At 48.9% G+C, this 18,579-nt stretch overlaps 1 protein-coding gene across 7 annotated transcripts in view; it reads left to right on the top strand.

Annotated features, from left to right (window-relative positions):
• The window catches only part of RALGPS1 (Ral GEF with PH domain and SH3 binding motif 1), a 276,710-nt gene that overhangs the window by 123,956 nt on the left and 134,175 nt on the right, over positions 1-18,579 (top strand). For all 7 annotated transcript variants that reach the window (XM_047069752.1, XM_047069704.1, XM_047069713.1 and 4 more), the window contains exon 9: positions 730-856. In XM_047069752.1, the coding sequence (XP_046925708.1) occupies positions 730-856 (127 nt within the window). The remainder of the gene's footprint in view (positions 1-729; positions 857-18,579) is intronic.

Below are 18,579 nucleotides of genomic sequence, written 5' to 3' on the forward strand. Positions count from 1 at the left end.
AGAAGGCTCCTTACACACAATGACCATCCTTGGTCACCTGGTGACCAAACTTTACATACCAGAGATCTCAGTCATAAAGGATCTTTATGTCCCTGTGGCTACCTTCTCATCCTGTCTTTGCTAAGATGACTGCATATGGAAGAGGAGTTTGGCTTCTTTTGATTAAAATACTGTACCCAGTGTAAATATAACACAACCATAAACTCCAGGGAATCAGGGATAGCCCGATTAGAGAGGCAGCCTGGCTGTGGGCACAGCATACGAGTGGACCGTGTCGAATTTCCTGGGACCTTCAGCAGTGGTGACGATGTTGAGGAAGGAGCAGAAGGCTGTGGACCCAGGGGGAGACCTGATATAGCGGTGCAGTAACTCTAAGTGACTTTTTGTCTCTAATCTGCTTTACTTTGTGAGCTCCTTCTGTCACAGGGTCTGTGCACCCTTGGAGGCAGGTACTGTGCAGGGCACTCTGGCATCATTTAGAACAGTGGACTAGGTAGCTTTGGAGGATATCTTCCAAGTGTGAGATTTGGTGAAACATGACAAAATTGAAGCCATGAAACTTCCCATCTCTGCACGCGACAGCTTCTTGAAATCTTCAGTGGTGTCCAGGATTTGGCATACTGCAGAAGGACGTTTCCTTCAGTCTTTGTGCACAGTTATCCTTTTTCCTTAGCTTCTTCTGGTTTATTTCTCTTCTGTCTCAGACTCTCTATTTTCTTTCCACTCCAGCTTTTGAATCGAAAAGACAAGACAACCTTTGAGAAACTGGACTACCTGATGTCTAAAGAAGATAATTACAAGCGGACCCGGGAATATATCCGAAGCCTGAAGATGGTTCCAAGTATTCCCTATCTAGGTAGGAGTCTGAATTGGCTTTATTATTTATTAAGAAACCTGTTCAGTGCCAAGTGAGATGTTTTTACAGTTTCTAGTTGATAAATTTCCGGAAGAAGTGTGGGCCGTGGATAAAGAGGTAATTGGTTAGCTCCTCAGATTGGAACAGGGTGTGGATACTTCCCAAGGATGGGAACCTCGCTGAGAGCCTTGAAACAAGGGATATTCTGCTTCTTACGTAAAGTAACCTGTGAATCACAAGCCTCCCCAGCGACTTTCAGGTTCGTCCACATTCTCTTGAACTAGGGGAGCTCAGGCCAAAACTCCTCTGTTCTGGTCTCTCTGGGCATTAGTAACGTATTTTATAAGATTTGTATCAACAAAATTATAATGATTATGGATTTCTCTGATTAGAAAATGACAAATGCTCATTGTAAAGAATCAGGAGGAGAAGAAAATTAATATCATTTGTTATCCCATGTAGATGTGACCACTGTTTTCCATCATACGCTTTCATTTGTTTGGGCGCGTATAAAAATCCGTGTTTACAGTGAACATTTAATGTTATTACTTGCATTTCTATATTGTGTCTCAGTCCTGTCGGATGGGTTTGTCGGGCTCGAATTTGCTTTCTGACACGGACCTTTAGACTGCTGCTCCGTTTTTGTTATTAAAATGTTGCAGTGAACACCCTTGTTGCAAAAACCTCATATATAGTTATGATTATTACCTAACAATAAACTCTTATAAGTGCGATTATTGGGTCAAAATGTATGCAAAAATTTGCCTTTTTATGTATGTTTTCGAAACGCTCTCCATAGAGGCTGTGGCAACTTATACTTTCATGGCAAGGGGATAAAATTTTCTGTTTTCCCATATGCACAAATAATGTGTATTTTCACGTGCACGGGTTTTTTCTTTTCTTTTCTCTCTCAGTTTTTTATCTTTGCCAATTTGATAGGTAAAAAGTACTTTTTACAGTTTGGGTTTCATGGTTATGCTAATTTCCTGGAAAAAAACCCACTTCTATCTTTTTATAACCTAAAAATAGTATTATCAACAAGGAAATTTAAGATTTCATAGAATTGTCTCCCTAATATTTTCAGAGCTCTAGTGTAATTTTCTGGAGATACATTTCTGACACCTTGTAAGTGTCTTCCATGATCATTGTTTTTTAATTCTTTTCAAGCCAAGTTGGGAAATTTAATTTTAGTAGAAAATTGTCCACTTGACCCAAGTTTTCAAAATTATTTGCGTAGAGTTTTTTTTTCCTCATTTAATTTTCTTTGACCAGATAGTTTTATGCAATATTCTCCTGTAACTTTGAGCCTTCAGTATACGAATGCTTGTATTTGCTTTGCATTCCTGACAGTTTGCATTTTTGTTTTCTCTTTCTTTTTTTAATTTGCTGTGCCAGAGGTATGTCTGTTGGTCTGTCCACAGAATTCGACTTTGTATGTATCGGCCACATTATCTTTCTGCTTCCTAGTTTACTATCTGCTGTCAGTCTAGGATGTGATCTTTCTCTCCACATCTTAACAACTCCGAAGTTGGGATGCATCTTTCAAGTGACGGCAAACAAAGCATTGCAATATCGTTTATTGGTAAACAGTTATAATGACGTCCTAAATTTGATGAAATGTGGAATTTCTGCTTTAGTCTCTGATAGTTCGTTTCTCCTGTTTTCCTTACGTTGTTTTGTTATTTCTTTTAACTACTTTGGTTGAATTAGTAGCTCATTTGTATAAATACTGTTCTCAGCACTTTAATTTGGAAGACAATTTTAAGGAAACAGTTAAGGAAAACAATTAAAATAGAAAACAGTTTGCTCTGATTGCTGTTACCTGCTTTGTTATAGGGTTCTCAGTGATATTTTTTTTTTAAATCTGTGATTATAGTTTCAGTTTTTCTTTTATCCAAGTATTAAAGTAGTGGTTTTTTAATTTTTAAGGGCTTGAGTTTTCTGTTTTTGTTTTCAAATGGCTTTATTGAGATGTAATTTATGTCCCACCCATTTAAAGTGTGCAGGTCAGTGGTTTGTAGTCTATTTACAGAGTTGTGCGGCCATCAACACAATTTTGAAACATTTTCATCACCCTAAAGAGAAACCCTGCACTGTTAGTGGTCACCTCCTTTTCCTTCTGGCCAACTCTCTTCTGGCCTCACCCCCCCAGCTCTTGGCAGCCATCAATCTACTTTCCGTCTCCACAGATTTGCTTATTCTGGACATTTCATAGAAATTTAATTGTACAGTATGTGGTCTTTTATGACTGGAGTTTTTCTCTTTAGTATCAGGTTTTCAAGGTTCATTCATGTTGGAGCACAATTGATGGTGTCTCATTCCTTCGTGTTGTCGAAGGATATTCCACTGTATGGATATGCCACATTTTATTTTTTTATTTGATGGGCATTTGAGTTGTTTCACTTTTGGGCTATCATGTATCGTACTGCTGTGAACAGCTTTGGATTTTAAAATCACAAGTCTTCCCTTTAATATTACTATTTTGTAAAATATTTTTGAGAGAGAGAATGTGCACGTGCACACAAGTCGAGGAGGGGCAGAGAGAGAGGGAGACAGGGTCCAAAGTGGGCTGTGTGCTAACAGCAGAGAGCACAATGCAGGGCTTGAACTTATGGAACCTTGACCTGAGCCGAAGTTGGATGCTTAACCGACTGAGCCACCCAGGCGCCCCACAAGTCTTCTCCCTAATGATTTTACATTGGTTTAGACTATGTGGCAGATATGCTTCCTAGGTTTTAAAAAATGTTTGATATTTGTCTTGTGGCTTAATATAAGATCGGTTTTTGTAAATCTTTCACGACTGCTAGAAAAGAAGGTGTAATCTCTCAAATTACTCCCATTATTACATTATATTATTTAAATTACTAATTTGTGAGAACTTGGTCTATCAAGGACAAAAATATATGTGGGACTCCCCTTGCATTTCTAATAGCTTCTGCCTTACGTTATTTAGTATATAGAAGTTTGTAACAGTTACAAATTCATGGTGAAGCGTCCCATACAAAGTGATCTTGATTCTGTTTGTTATTTGCTTTTACTTCTTTGTCTGACATTAATTCTGTGAAATCTGTTTTATTTTTTATTTGCGTTCATTTTATAAACCTGTGACCGTATTTTGGGTGTGAATATTTTAGATTGCTTTGTTCTAGGTGTGTTCCTTGAGAACTGCACTTAGTTGGACCCAGGATGAGAGACCTTGCCTTTCACTCACTGACATTTGTTTAGTCTTCATGCCATATTATTGAATTGAACATCATTCTGTGCTTTCTCATTCTTTCCTTGCTCTCCTCTTAATGGCTTACTGTAAACCACAGTGTCTTTCCACTTGACTTGCCAGTCACTATCTCAGAGGGAGGAGGGTGTGTGGATATGCGCAGCTCACAAACCTGTTGCCGCTTTGCCCGAGGCTGATCAACGGAGGGATGAAATTGATAGTCTGAGGGTGAGGGTTGTCCAGCGCAGGCCCACTGGTTCAACTAGCAGAGATGCTCCTGGATTGTTAAGGACGGCTTCTTGTCTACTCCGGAGAGTGGTCATGAGAGCTGCTGCTTATTGTCTGCTGTCTGTGTGTCTGGCACTCTGCTAGGCATTTTGTTGATGGCCTGATCTCAGTGGACACTCGCAATGGCCCCGTGAATAAGCAGTCACTGAGAGGTCGCCTAGGGTCACATAACTAGAGTGGCAGAGCCAGGACTTGGCCCCCGTGGTCTGGCCGTAAGCCCTAGGCTGTGACACTGCCTTCTCCTGACTCCCCACGTCCACTGCCCAGGTCATTGTTTTCCTACTCTACCCTTACAGTTGCCACATGTGTGTCCTCTGCTATTTATGACTTGTGGGTGGCCTCCATCAGACACCGTATGAAGTAGGATGAATTATCTTGAATCTTTCTTGCGGCACTCTCTGTTCTTGGACCTCACCGCGGTGCTGTCTTGGGCTTCTGAGGGCAAACCGCACCGATACCGTCTCCCCTTTCTGATCCCCTGTCCTTTATAATCAGACTGAGCGTATGAGTCACCTCCTCGGGCCACTGGCCAGAGGTCCCTCGTGTGCCACCCGATGACTCTTGTCAGGCTGCAGGACAGGTCCGCCCTTGCGGTGGACACACTGCCTGTGTCGGCCCTCAGTTTCTGGAGCCGTGGCCCTCCTTGTCCTGCATGGCCTCATCTCGGCTGCCTCTTGTGGAGTGGGGTGAGTGCCTCTCTGGAGAGAGGCCTTGGTGCTGCACCACCCTCCTGCCTCTGCCCCCGAGAGCCCAGCCTCTGCCTCGCTCCTGCCCTTCCTGCCTGACGACCGCTTCCCTCTCCCCGCAGCCAGTCGGGCTGCATCTCTCGTGCTCTATCAGAATGACTCCTGACATATATACGAGCGAGAGGGAGAGACCAGGAGGCGACACCAACGTGCTTTCTGTTCTCAGGATGGCACGCGCAGGTTTACCGCAGGGACACCACGGTTCCGTTAAAGAGAATGAAGCAAGATTCCCCTTCTGAGGCTCAGTGGGCTCGTCGCCCTAAGGGCAGTCGGGCCCTACCTGCCCATCTGGTCACCGTGGACAGACCCTGCCCACAGCCAGGTTGTGGTTTCAGTGCTCGTCCCTCTTGGAAACCCAACCTGTCCCGGGGCTGGATTTGTTTATCGAAGGAGGAATAGTTACATAATTCCTGGAAAGTACAATATAGGAAAAAATGTCTGAAACCATTTCTTTTTCCCTTGGCAAAGTCCTCACTGTAGGTCTTTCCCTTGGGGGGAGGGAGTTATTCTCTGGGACGGACTTCAGGTCAGCCCCGGATATTTCCTGCTGCTTTGCTGCCCCCATTGCTGGAGACCTCGAATGCTGCTTCGGCAGATATTTGCCTCTAATGGCAGGTGTGGGGTTTATTTTTATAACAATTCTTTTGAACCTGTGTGGAAGGTTCTATGGCAACTGGTTTCCTGGGATTATTCGGGACCGTCTGCTTGTACCCGCACGTAGCAGTTGTTACTGTGTGCGTGTGTATTCCAGCTCCTTCTCATGCAAATTTTAGGGCCAGTTGGCCGCACTTTGGCTCACTGTATCTCTGAAGCATAATTTAAAAAACACTGAGGGAAAAACTTGCTACATTTTAAAAGTAAGACTGTCTCAAAAAGTTTCCTCCCAGTTACTTCAAAGCGTAAAAAGAATGGTGAGGGGCGCCTGGGTGGCTCAGTCGGTTAAGCGTCTGACTTCGGCTCAGGTCACGATCTCGTGGTTGGTGGGTTCAAGCCCTGAGTCAGACTCTGGGCTGACAGCTCGGAGCCTGGAGCCTGCTTCGGATTCTGTGTCTCCCTCTCTCTCTGACCCTCCCCCACTCACACTCTGTCTCCCTCTGTCTCAAAAATAAACATTAAAAAAAAAAAAAGAGTGGTGAGAATTAGGTCAATTATTTGCAGCTTAAATTTGTCTGATAGCAACTCCTTGTTAACACCCAGGTCAGACTAAAGAATGGCCTGCACCGTTTATTTCTAAACAGCTCTACTGACTCAGAGGGTGTTTGGTTTTCACTACCTATAATTCCCTCCAGGAAATAGCTACATGAAATTCAGAGTGCAGTGGATTTTCAAAGGTTTAGAACTGATTCCAAAGGTAACCATAGGCAGTCTGGAAGACTGTGATCTCTCAAGGAACAAAAATTAGGCACTCTGACAGTTCTGAATTGTGAGAGAACATTTAGACATTCTTGGTAAATTTACCCAGTTTTTATCTGAAAATAGGAGATGGATTTTGGCCTCTGATATGTGAAGGGAATTTCTAGAACCTAAGGAATTCCTTCAGACAAGCAAACCCTTCCATAAATAAAGCAAGGCTTTGTTTTCAAATATGGACTCTGACGTTTAAAATAAAGGCAAGTTGTTTCCAAGCGTAAAAGAGACCTAACCTGTGGGGTATCTAAAAGGACTCCCAGAAAGAAGCACTTACGCTGTGTCCCAAAGCCCCCAGAACAGCACAGCGAGTGAGGGGCTTGCACTTGGAGCCTGAGGGCAGCATGTGCCAGCCGTCCGCGAGATGGTGTGTTCTCGGTGCCCACCAGCGAATGATGGGTGGTGGTGGACGAGACAGATACCCTTTCTGCTCTGGTGGCACCCACAGCCCAGACCTGACCGGCAGGAGTGAACCGGAAACTGAAAGTGAGCTGAGCACCATGAAGGGAAAGGCAAAGGAGCATCTCTAGAGGGGGCCCCACCCCAGTGTGGGGGGCCAGGGAGGGCTTTCTGGAGGGAAGCCCTAAAGAATGAATAAGCTAAGTGAAGAGGTGGGAGGTGAGCATGCCAGACAAAGACAACAGCTTGTGCAAGAGCCCTGGAGTGGGGAAAAACATGTTTGTTGGAAAAACTGGCTGGAGAGTAGAGAATGAGGTGGAGGGTGTTGTGAGAAGCAGCTGGAGTGGAAGGGAGGGGTGAGATGGCCTGGGGCCAGGACACCGTGAGTGGGGAGCTCAGGCCCCTATCCCCCTAAGAGCAGTAGGGAGCCACGGAGGGCTTGAGGCAAGGGCCTGGCCAGATTGGATTGGCACTGGACACACTCCGCCTTGCCTACAGCGTGTGAGTAGCTTCGAGGAGGCCAGGCTAGAGGAAGGAAGACCAGAGAAGGGAGCGTGAAGAAGCCCATGGTGCATCACTGTATGTGAGAAATTGCTAGAGGGGGAGGGAAGGCCTTTTAAAAACAGTTCCTTTTAGAGCAGAGCCTTGGAAAGACATGAGACAGTTGTCAGTGAGCCTGTCCCTTACACCCGATGGAGACACATGGCATTTCCCTGTGCTTTGACGTGGCGAATCAGCGTGAACATTTGAGTTGTGGCCCCCTTACAGCAGAGACGGAAGGGCCAGCACCATGCTCTCTCAGTCTACCCACACAGGGCAGGTGGATTTGGGCCGACTGATGCCACTAGCACTTCTGCTTCCTCGAACATGGGTCAGAGTGGCCACCGCCACCCCAGGACCAAGTCTGCCAGCTCCCAGTTCAGGGTGACCACATTTTTATCCGGCTGTCCCCAGGTTTGCCAGCACTAAGGGTAGTCCTTTCCTTTAATGCCCAACTGAAAAATTTCCATTCCGCAGGCAGGAAATCCAGACTTTTTTGTTTTCAGTTCCCCACCCCACGTGTTTCCAAGGATCCCCAAGGAATACTCACTTGTTCCACAGATCCATCCTGGTTGTTGCATGGTGCCTCAGCTGGCTGCTTGGCTCCAAACCCCTGATCCCTCCCTCCGGCATCTCTGCCTTTCCTACCCAGTCCCTGCAGCTGGACCTGTGTGGAGCCAGGCTCCTCCTTCCTCCCCCAGGGAGCACAGTTCGGGACGGATCCGGGGATGCCAGTGCCACAGAGAAAAGCTTGAGCCTGCATTCTGAAATGCCTGCTCCTGGAGCCCCTGGACCATGCCCTTTCTCCTCTTAGACAGCCACACGCGGCAGGGCCGACCCGTTGCCCTCCCGTTCCTAGCCGAGGAGAGCCTTTGATCAAGTTTCCCCTTCCTCAGATGGAGGCATCCACCCCCCGGGGGGCCCAGCGAGTGGGGATAAGCTGCTGCCCTCTGACCCGTCTCCAACAGGCTTCTCAGTCAACAGAATAATCACAAAGGTAACTCCATCCCAAACGAAGGAAACCTTTTCCGTTATTTTGTAGAGTGGTCAGCTGCACATTGTCTTAAATCTCTCCCTTCCAGAAGAGAAATTTGCCTTTACTTTTGCAGTCTATGAATTTGTTACCTTAAAATTCACATTTCTCTGGGACTTCACAGTCGGGTTCCATTTTTACAAAAAGCCAGTGGATGTTATTAAAACCCCCATTTTGTGAGTGAGGAAAGCCACAGTTTGACCTATGACTTAGCCAACGTCATATGCCAGGCGGAGACCAAGTGCGACTCAACATCGCACGCTCTGGCTGGGGTTCCACTCAGCCCGAACTCGCGCGCCCTCTGTCTAACACCTCTGTCTCCCTGGAGAGAAGCGGTGCGGGAGGAAAACACGTGTGGGGGTGGGGGGTGGGGGTGGCGTTTGCTCTGCTGCCCACAGCTAAGCACCTTGTCACCTTTGTCCCTTCTGGGGCACAGGGAAGACTTGGAGTCAGCATTTCTCTGCGTCAGGAAGTTTTGTCTGATCCCCAAAAGGAGGAGGTAAGGGCAGAGCCCATTTTGTGTCAGAGAAAGTGTGTTTTCATAGCAGGAATCCGCGTACTCCTCAGGATGGCTGTTCCGCTTTGCCTTTTGGTCTCTGGGTTTCTAATTTGAAGCTCATGGTTGTGATCATGACAACTCTTGGTTATTCTCTCACATGTGACTGGCACTGCACTGAGCACTTTATGAGCATGATCTCACTTCATCCTCCTGACGTGACGCTCTTTCCTCTGAGAGAGGCACTATTTTTAACTTATTTCACAGCTGCAGAAGCCGAACAGGACTCATGTGAAAGGTCTCACCACTTAGGGGTGCCACCTCGGACTGGTGATAGCAGTGCCCAAGCCACGTCTGACCCAGTGCCCAACCACGAACCTCAGAATATGCCGTATTTCCCTGTAAAAGGTCTTTACCTTCTGGGGAAACCTGGACAGTGGACTGAGAAAGAATGTCTCTGGGGACTCTCCTTTGTGTAGCGAGGGCTTGAGATGGGGGACTGAGGGCCCCCCCCTTCCGGGCCAGCTAGCCCCGAGGAGGACAAAGGTTGGGGGCTTGGGTTGGAGGAAGGGCTAGTGAGTTTCCCCATCCTCAGGACTAACCTGACACCGTGGATGTCCTCCTTGCACTGGTTTGGAAAGGGAGAGTTAAGATAATTGGAATGGAGCATCTGAAGGATTCCAAGTGGTTGGTGGCTTGTAAGATGGCCCCAGTGCTCCCTGCTCCCCAGTATTCCTGTTCTTGTGCCATCCCTTCCCCTTGAGCACGGGCAGAACGCACTGACTTGTTCCTGACAAACAGAATATGACAGAACTAATGGGACATCCATTCTGAGATCAGATTATTCAAGGACTAAGCCTTCTTTGTGGGAGGCTTGTTCTCTCTTCCTGGCTCTTGGATTCTGAGGGAATCCAGCTGCATTCGGCAGTCCTGTGGAGAGTCCCCTGAGCCAAGGGATTGAGGCCTGCTGGCCACCGCATGAATGAGTTTGGAAACAGAGGCCACCTCAGTGGAGCCTTCAGATGAGACCATTGCCTCCGCCCGTGGCTTGACTGCATCACTTGAGACTCCTTGAGCCAGAGGCACCCAGCTAAGATACACTCAAATTCCTGACCCACAGAAACTGCAAAGTAATAAGTAAGTAAGCGGCTGTGTTTTGGGGCCAAATCTATCACACAGCAGTGGATAGCTAGCACATCACACAAACTTGATCACTACCCCACGTTCATTACTTTATTGCCTCAGCTGTAAAGCTGAGCACACAATAGACAGTAAGATCGATCTCCAGGGCAGCAGGAAGTGCTGGGTCCCTCTCAGAAGCTAATATTCACGGGAGGAAATCCTATAGGACAAGGGGGGGCGGGGGTTGCCACTTTAAGAGGTAATGAATTCTTACAGCCCTGTAAGGAAGAGGGTGCCTGAGAAGGGCCTCAGAAGTTACCCTCAGAAAGGCTGTGGTTCCCTAATCAAGTGTATGTTGGGCGTTAGAAGGTAACATGTCCAGGCCTTCGGAGGCCCACGAATGCCTGCTTAGGAAACTGGAAGATTTCCATTCTGTGTGCCCCCCAGAAAGCTGTGCTCCAGGATGAATTCGGTGTCCACCCATTCTCTTAAAAACTGTTTTGATTACAAAAGCAACACCCTGTTTGTTGTAAAACTCATGAAATGAACACTAAAAAGAAGTCTGTGAAGTAAGAAGCGAAAATCCCCTTCTTCCTCGCCTACTTTCCAGAAGCAGCCACAATTAACAGTCGGTGCGTATCCTTCCGGATGTTTTGTTCTCCACACACTGATGTATGTGCATGTGTGTGGGGCGCAGGGGATGCAAGTAATAGTATGCCTTTTAACCAGAATGGGGACATTTTAGACATTTTGTTTGGTGCCCGTGGTGGGCACTTGGGTGGTTTGCTGAGTAGTGCCTGGCCGCCTGCTCGTTTGTGCAGCCGTGTGCCTCCTGAGGAGCAGGTGGATGGCTTCTGTTCCCTCCCTTCGATGGAAAGTGCGTTGTGGCTTTCCTCACTTGTGGGGGATTTCTGGAACAGTGAGTGCCAGGAGAGGGATTGCTGGACAAACTATTTGCGACTTTATCTCCAGTAGCTACTTTGGGAACGCCCTTGAAAGGTGGCAGTTACAGTCGACCCCATGCTCACCACCAACCACTAGGTCTACAGACCCCTTTTTATTTATGAGAGACTGTCGGGTAAGAGATGGCATCTTGGTTTTTGTTGTTTTAATTTAATTTAATTAATTAATTGATTGATTAATTAATTAATTTTTGAGAGAGACAGAGTGTGAGCCGGCGAGGGACAGAGAGAAAGGGAGACACAGAATCCGAAGCAGGCTCCAGGCTCTGAGCCATCAGCACAGAGCCCAATGCGGGGCTCAAATTCACGGACCATGAGATCATGACCCGAGCTGAAGTTGGACACTCAACCAACTGAGCCACCCACGCGCCCCTGGCATCTTGGTTTAATACACGTTTCTCTACCTGCCAATCCTTTGTGCTCTTGGCAGAGAAGCTGCCTTCCTGCTTCAAACACATGCTCCTTGGGCTCTCCTGGGCCCGCAGTTAGACAGCCAGGCCTTGCCTCCCACCCAGCAGCTCAGCTGCCCTCTGCTCCTGCCTCTGCATCCTCAAATATCTATGTCTGTCCTTAATCCTTCTCCTGTGTCCCCAGCATGGCCCTGCATTGCCCTGATCAGTGAAGAAAGACTGCCTGGCTGTTGGGTCCCCACGGAGAGGAGGCTGACAGAAATCCTTGCCCATGCACTTGCTTGGGGCTTGGTCAGCATTCTGGGCTCCAAGGCTTTGCGCTGCTCCTTATTCTTTTCCCTTTTTGAGATGACCAGGGTGTTGGCCTCTGTCAACACATGGCTCCAGAGAGACCTGATTCCGTGCCTTTTACATTAGCTACCCTTCCAGGCTCTGGACCACTGCTCACTCTCTAACGGTCAGGGCAAATGTGACCTGTCCACCCTGCCCAAGGACCTCTCTCTTTCTCTTAGGAGATGTCCCTCAGCTTGAGGAGGGTGCACGTGCTGAAACAGGGGAAGGGAGCACCCCTTGGCCAGCCCATAGAGCCAGGTTTATCATGACCAGGGGTGAGCAGGGGATGGGACAGCCGGATGGCCCGCCCACCTGGGAGCTACCACATGTGGAAGTGCTTTGGGAAAGCTGCACAGATGGGAGTGATTATCTGTGTCTGGGTTCTCATGTGTGGGCTGAGCTGACCCAGGCTGCCCTACGTCAGGAGAGATGGGGGTACCTGAATGTCTGGGTGATGGTTGGTACCAAGGCCTTGTGTCCACAATGGCAGAATCTCAGATAGGCCTGGGTCGAGCTTGACTCTGGATCTGAGAGAGACTAGGTAAGGAAGCCCCAGGCCTGAAGGCATGGACATGGGAGATGAGCCACCATAACGGGGACCCAGCTACCAGATGGTGTGGCCCAGGGCTCGGACCAGGTAGGATTTGTGCACAAGTGACAGCCAGAGCAGCCACAGGTTAACACCGTGACTGCCAGAGGTTGGGGCTGAGTCTGTCAGTTGGAGGACAAGCGGAAGCAAGAAGGGCGGGCGCAGCCTTCAGCCCTGGCACAGGGTCGGAAGCCCCAAGACGCTGGGCCCGCTGCTCTGAGATAACTCAGGCAAAGAGCCCTGGACTGGCTTCCTGACATCGGGGGACCTGTTGTCCGTCCAGTTACTTCTGCACAGACAGGCTGGCTGGCTAGCTCACATAACTGCTGCTGTGGGCGGGAGGCCGCCAGGATTCTCAGGTGTTTGGGGGACGATGACAGAATGAGACAAGGGCATTGGTTGTTTCATTTTGCCCTTGTGGGTTGTGATGTAATGCTGCAGAAGCAGGAGTGCAAATCCTGAGAGGCTCAGGCTGCATGTTGTTGGGTGGGTCACTCGCATCTCTGAGCCTTGATGTCTGTTAGATAAAGGGAGTGCAATTAGAGGAGCCACCTCATAGGTGTGTTATGAGATTGATTTATTTATTTTTTAAAGTTCATTTATTTATTTTGAGAGAGAGAGAGAGAGAGAGAGAGACAGAGAGAGAGAGAGAGAAAGAGAATCCCAAGCAGGCTCAGCACAGAGCCCAACGCAGGGCTTGAACCCACGAAAACGTGAGATCGTGCCCTGAACCAAGGTCAAGAGTTGGATGCTTAACCGACTGAGCCACCCAGGTGCCCCCTGTTACGAGATTTAAAGAGACACACATGGTGCCTGGTACACAGAAAGCACCCCGTAGATGGCAGATGGCACGAGTGTAATCCAGAGCAAAACCCTGCAGGAAGACTCCAGCAGTGGGGACCTCCTTGCCTCCTGTATCCACAGAGACTGTTGAGAAACTCAGCAAACCCAGGAAGGGCAGGAAGAGCCACATCTGGGCACAGCCAGGTGTCACGTTTAGTGACCCAGCAGGGCCTGGAAGGTTTGCATATGCTTTGTGGGGTAGAGCAGGAGTGGGCAGGGGGAGGGACTGAGGAGCAGACACCATCTAATGGCTAGTGGGACAGAATCCACCCAGCTGGCAAAATACAGTCTCTGGAGGGGAGGGGAATTAACAGCAGCTGAAGTACAGTGTAGACACCTTTTTGGATATAGATCCAGGCTGAGACCCCTCCTTCTCTGGGAACCTGAGAACCCCCCCCCCAACTGCCCCCACAGCGTTGAACTCCGGCGGCAGTGTTCGTTCCAGCCAGAGCTGATCGGATTGAGGTGGACACCCGGCCCCAGCGGGCTGGGAGTCTGCACTGGAAGGGAGGGTGCTCGTCAGTCTCTGCTGGCACCGAGACCAGCAGAACATGTGAGCTCAGGAATTCCGTGCTGGGAAAAGCAGATGGACGCACAATGAGAAACAGAGAGACCTGCGCGCAAGGGAAAGGGAAAAGAAGGGGGGGGTGGGGGAGGCTGGGAGAGCTGCTGCCTTGCCTCTTGAAGGCTTTCCAGGCCATTTCTGGTTCCTGGCCCTCGTGAGGCCCAGCTGCGTCCCTGCTCATGGACTCTGGGAGATACCTCGTGTCCTTATGTAACCAGCTTATTAAATGAGCTGGACTCAGTCAGGTGTAAGAAGAAACCAACTTAATTTTTTCCCCCGTGTCCTTTCCAACTTACCCTGTGGACTAGCTCTTTTCCCGGTCGACGCTGGAGACTTAGCAAGCCCCTTCGTCCCCTTCGTCTTTCTGGCGTTCGGCATGAAGAAGCCGAGTCTGCTTTAACCATCCGGTCACTGCACACAGTGTGGTGCAGTAACCAGAGGTCTGGACTCCCTAGCGCCTGGACCAGAGGCCTGGAGGCCTGGGGTGGGGGAGGGCCCACGGTCAGCACTGTCACTGGCCCCCACAACCCTCCTGCCTCCCGCTTGCCCACTGAGATTTGTGAGCCTCGGGGTTGGAACAGGGGAGAGGGGAAAAGTGAGGGGTCAGGGCCCATCTTACGTGGCCAGTTCAGTCGTGATTCAGAGCTTGCACCAGAAGCCCAAGCACCCACACTCTTTAACCCCCGTTGGTGCTGCTGCTGCTGCTGCTGCTGCAGAATTTCCCTTCTGGGCACTTGTGACTCAGTTGCCGTGACCTGTGATACATCTTTTCCACCTCAACACTTATGGCTCCTTCCTTGGCTCCTGGGCCTCCTGCACTGTCTCCCCCCACCCCACCCCCCTGGCTGCCCTCTGGTTCCTAGGAAACCATATCCTTGCCTCCCCCGCAGCCCCTGATGGGCTTGCCATTTGCTCCAGTGTGGTCTCATTTCTCTCTGCCGCAGGTCTGGAGACTTGAGGCACGAGTCTGGTAGCAGTGCTTATGCCAAACCTTTGGAATGGTCCCTCGAAGTCCCTCTCACTTGATTTAGGGTCGGGGGAACACCCACCCTCCGTGTGGTGGTGGTGGCCAGGGAGCATATCACAAGGACAACTCATTCCCCCCACCCCAGGATATTTTTCCTGCACCTCTCACACAGGCTGCAGAAGGGCAATCTGCTAATGTTGTAGAATCCTTTTGGAGTCACCCCCTATAGTGATGGTCCTACACCTTGCTCTAGGATGTGGGACACTTGGAAGCTATTATTTTGCCCTTAGCCTCTGGAGTCTCAGATAAAACTAAGGCTGAAAGAGTGCCTTTTTAACATTTTGTTACCTTGAAACGTCCCCTTTCTGTTTAATCCAGTTGCCTGGCTTTGTCATACTATACCCTAGAGTCTTTGCAAGCCTGCATATAACAGATGAGGTGGTCTCAGATCAGAGAGGACCACCTTGAGCTCCCAAGGACCAGCTGTAAATTGTGAGCATCCTAGACTCCCAATACTGTTGTTTTCGGTAGTCCCAAGGCTTCTCTTTCAGTCTTGCTCAAATTGGCAAGATTTTGCAAGATTTGGGGGAGGGGATCCTGCTCAGTGTCACTTGCTTGAAGAACATCACTGTCTTCCTGCCGTGTTCCCACATAAGCCCAGCAGGTCGGTGCCCCCCAGCGACCAAGGTATTGGTGCAAACTGGAGTGTGGGGGCTTGGCTGGGATCGGAGAAAGTCTGGGTCTGCAGGTACCCTCACCATGGAGACCTCAGTGACAGTAGGGCTCCTACGCCTGCAGGCCTTAAAAGGCCACTGGCTGGGATGGGAGAGGAAGGACAGGTGCTGGTCTGAGTTGGGCAGACCTCAGGGACCTGGCTGTGTTTGCTGGCCGGTGGAGCCACACACCAGGCGCTATGGCACCATGCACTTGAGCACAGCTCTTCTGCACGCCCGGCCCCCATTCTCTTCTTCAATGCTGTCGGCCAAACCCCCATTTTACACCAAGGAGAGCCAGTTCCACATGTCTGATGGGTTTATTCCTACCTCTCCTTCCATATAGCCAGGGTGTGGTTTGACTCAGGTTTGGGTTTGGGGTGGGGGTTGGGAGAAATAGCTGGTGTCTCGGCCTGCTTTTGTCTGGGTCACAGCTAGTCTAGGAAAAGGGTTATTCCACGTTGTCCTGCATGGCTTTCCAGAACTCTTCGCTTTGGGGTTTGGACCCACGACCAGTGACCAGTAAGGCTGGATGGACCCTGTTTTCCTTAACCATCAATCCTTCCATCCTGGACACACCAGTCCAGGTGTGTGGGGAGGCCTGGGCCAAGGTTGAGGTATTCTCACCAAACACACCAAATCAGGTACAACAACTGATGACCTCGGCAGCCTACTAGAGGTTTGGGAGAAGGGAGCTGAGAACTCTTAGTTAGTGCCTGACATCCAGCACCTTCCGGATTAACTGCTGCTAGGGCATTTTTACCAGCTCTCTGACTGTGAGCCTCATTTCCTCCTCTCCTGTGAGGTGAGAACAATCCCTTCTTCACCTGGGTGCTGTGAGCATTACATAAGAAAACAGAAGTCCAATTCCAAGCACGTAGTAGGGTGTAGTAAATATCTGTCTCTACCCAACTACATCTTTGCTAGAAGCAGCTCTCGTGTGGCAGTATTGCTAGGTCATTGGGAAGAGGGATTGCTGGGTCCGAAGGTATAAGCATTTTAAAAATTTTGATGCATGTGTATATCCATGTTTGATATACACGTTGCTAAGTTGCCCTTGAAACAGGTTGAATCAATTTATACTTCTACCCATAGTACAGAAAGTACGTATTTCTCCATTCCCTTGTCAACATGGAGACCTTTTTCATCTTTACAAATATGATAGGCACCTTGTGATGGTTTGTGCTTGATTTAGTATCCCTCCCTCTCTGGTTATTACTGAGGTTGGCACCTTTTCTTCCTTATTGGCCATTTGTGTTCTAATGTGTTCGTGTGCCTAACGAAGTTTTCTGTCATGGTGTCTGTATTTTTCTTCTTGATTTAAGAGAGTTCTTGAGATAGCGTGAATATTGATCCTTTATTTTTCTTATTTGATATTTGCCTTCAGCCTTGGTCATCTGTTATTTTTCAGAGGGCAGAAAATTTGGGGTTTTCTTTAGTCGTATCCCTTAATCTTTTCCTTTTTGGCTTTGGGGTTTCCTGCCATGCCTAGAGATGACTTCCCAGCCCACAGTTGTGTTTTTCTAGCAGCTAATGTGAAAGTCAGATTGGAATGAGGGAGGGAGGCAGAGGGCTCCCGGTCCGGTGGGAAGCCTGTTGTAGTAGTTGAGGGGAGAGGAGACACGAAGGCAGAGAAAAGGGCTTTCGTGGATGGATGGATTGGCGTTGGTGTGGTAAGGGGAGAAATTCTTGTTTTTGGCCTGAGTAATTGATAAATGGTGCCTTTTGGTGACATGGGCCCAGACCTGGGGGAAGGTGTTTCAGGGGTTGGTTGCACTGTCTAGGAGGTGCTTCTGGGACGTTCAGTGAAGATATCCAGGACATGGCTATAAGGAAGTGAAGCCCCAGAGAGCCTTCATGGCCTGGGGTGCTGTCTTGGGCCTCCTGATGGTGTACGTGGAAACCAAAGATAGGGAGAGTGTGATGTAAAAGATTTTGGTGTATGTCCTTGGTGCTGAATCTGTATCTAGTCTTACTCAAAGAGACTCTGATAGAAGAGGCCCCAGGAAGGCATTCCAAAACAGTAACACACAGCGTAGATACGTCCAAATAGCACTGATGGCTTTTATTGCAGGTTTGTGTCATTACAAGGATAATCTGGGAATATATTAAAAAAAACCCTCCCTTTTATATACACAAAACATGCTACATGGTACACTTTGTGGGAATGCTGAGGTAATAGGCACACACCCAGACATGGACAGTACCAAACGTTCCAACATCTCACACACCCCCATTCACACGCCCACCGGGGACGGTCTCACCTTCCTGACTCCTCTCTTGCTCCCTGCTTGGCAAGAGTCCCGGTAGTACTGAGTCTGACACTTCGCGGCCAACAGGGCTCAGAAAGCCACCACGCTGCAATGCACCAGCCAAGGGGTCCGGTGGCTCCTGGTTATTCAGGAGCTCACAAGAAGCGGCCAGTTGTCATTTTTGTGGCACCTGTACTCCAGAGAAGTGTAGTTTGGGGACGAGATGCGGACTCTAGTCAGCCTGAGAGCATGGGACCTTTGGTCTGTAGCCATTCGGGGGCCCCAATGACCGGGGGATGACTTCTCTTCACTTGAGTATCTCCTGGGCAAGGTAGGTTATTATTTCTGTGACGGTTAAAATGACATGTAGGCTAAAGTGTGAACGGAACATACAAAACTGCGAGTACATCATCTACGTGGCCGGGAGTTAGCTTTGGGGCCTGGCCTTCCCTTTCCTGACCAGAAACCTGGAGCCCAAACTGTCTCCTACTCAGAGGCTTGCCTGGAAAGAAAGGATGATATGACAGAAAAGGTAAGGAGTGGGTATGAAGGGTAGAGAAGAGCAGAGAAGGTGCCTGGAACCTCAGTGAGTGGCCAACGACTGGTACAGAAGGTACTTCCTGAATGGTGATGGATGAATAAGTGGATGGATAGATGGTTGGATGGATGGATGGATGGATGGATGGAGAAAAAGTCCTGAGAATGGGGGAAAGTATAGAAATGGAGAGGGAAGGGGATGTTGAAATTTGATCAGGTGCCCAAAGGGTTCTTTAGCGAGGAAGCAGGGAACCCCTATGTGAGTGAGTAGCATGTAGACACTCCTGGAAAAATTCAGGCACGTGGA

Source organism: Lynx rufus, unplaced genomic scaffold, assembly GCF_022079265.1.
Source record: "Lynx rufus isolate CCGP_SWC_20201006 ecotype Redwood Valley unplaced genomic scaffold, mLynRuf1.p SCAF_10, whole genome shotgun sequence".
NCBI lineage: Eukaryota > Metazoa > Chordata > Mammalia > Carnivora > Felidae > Lynx > Lynx rufus.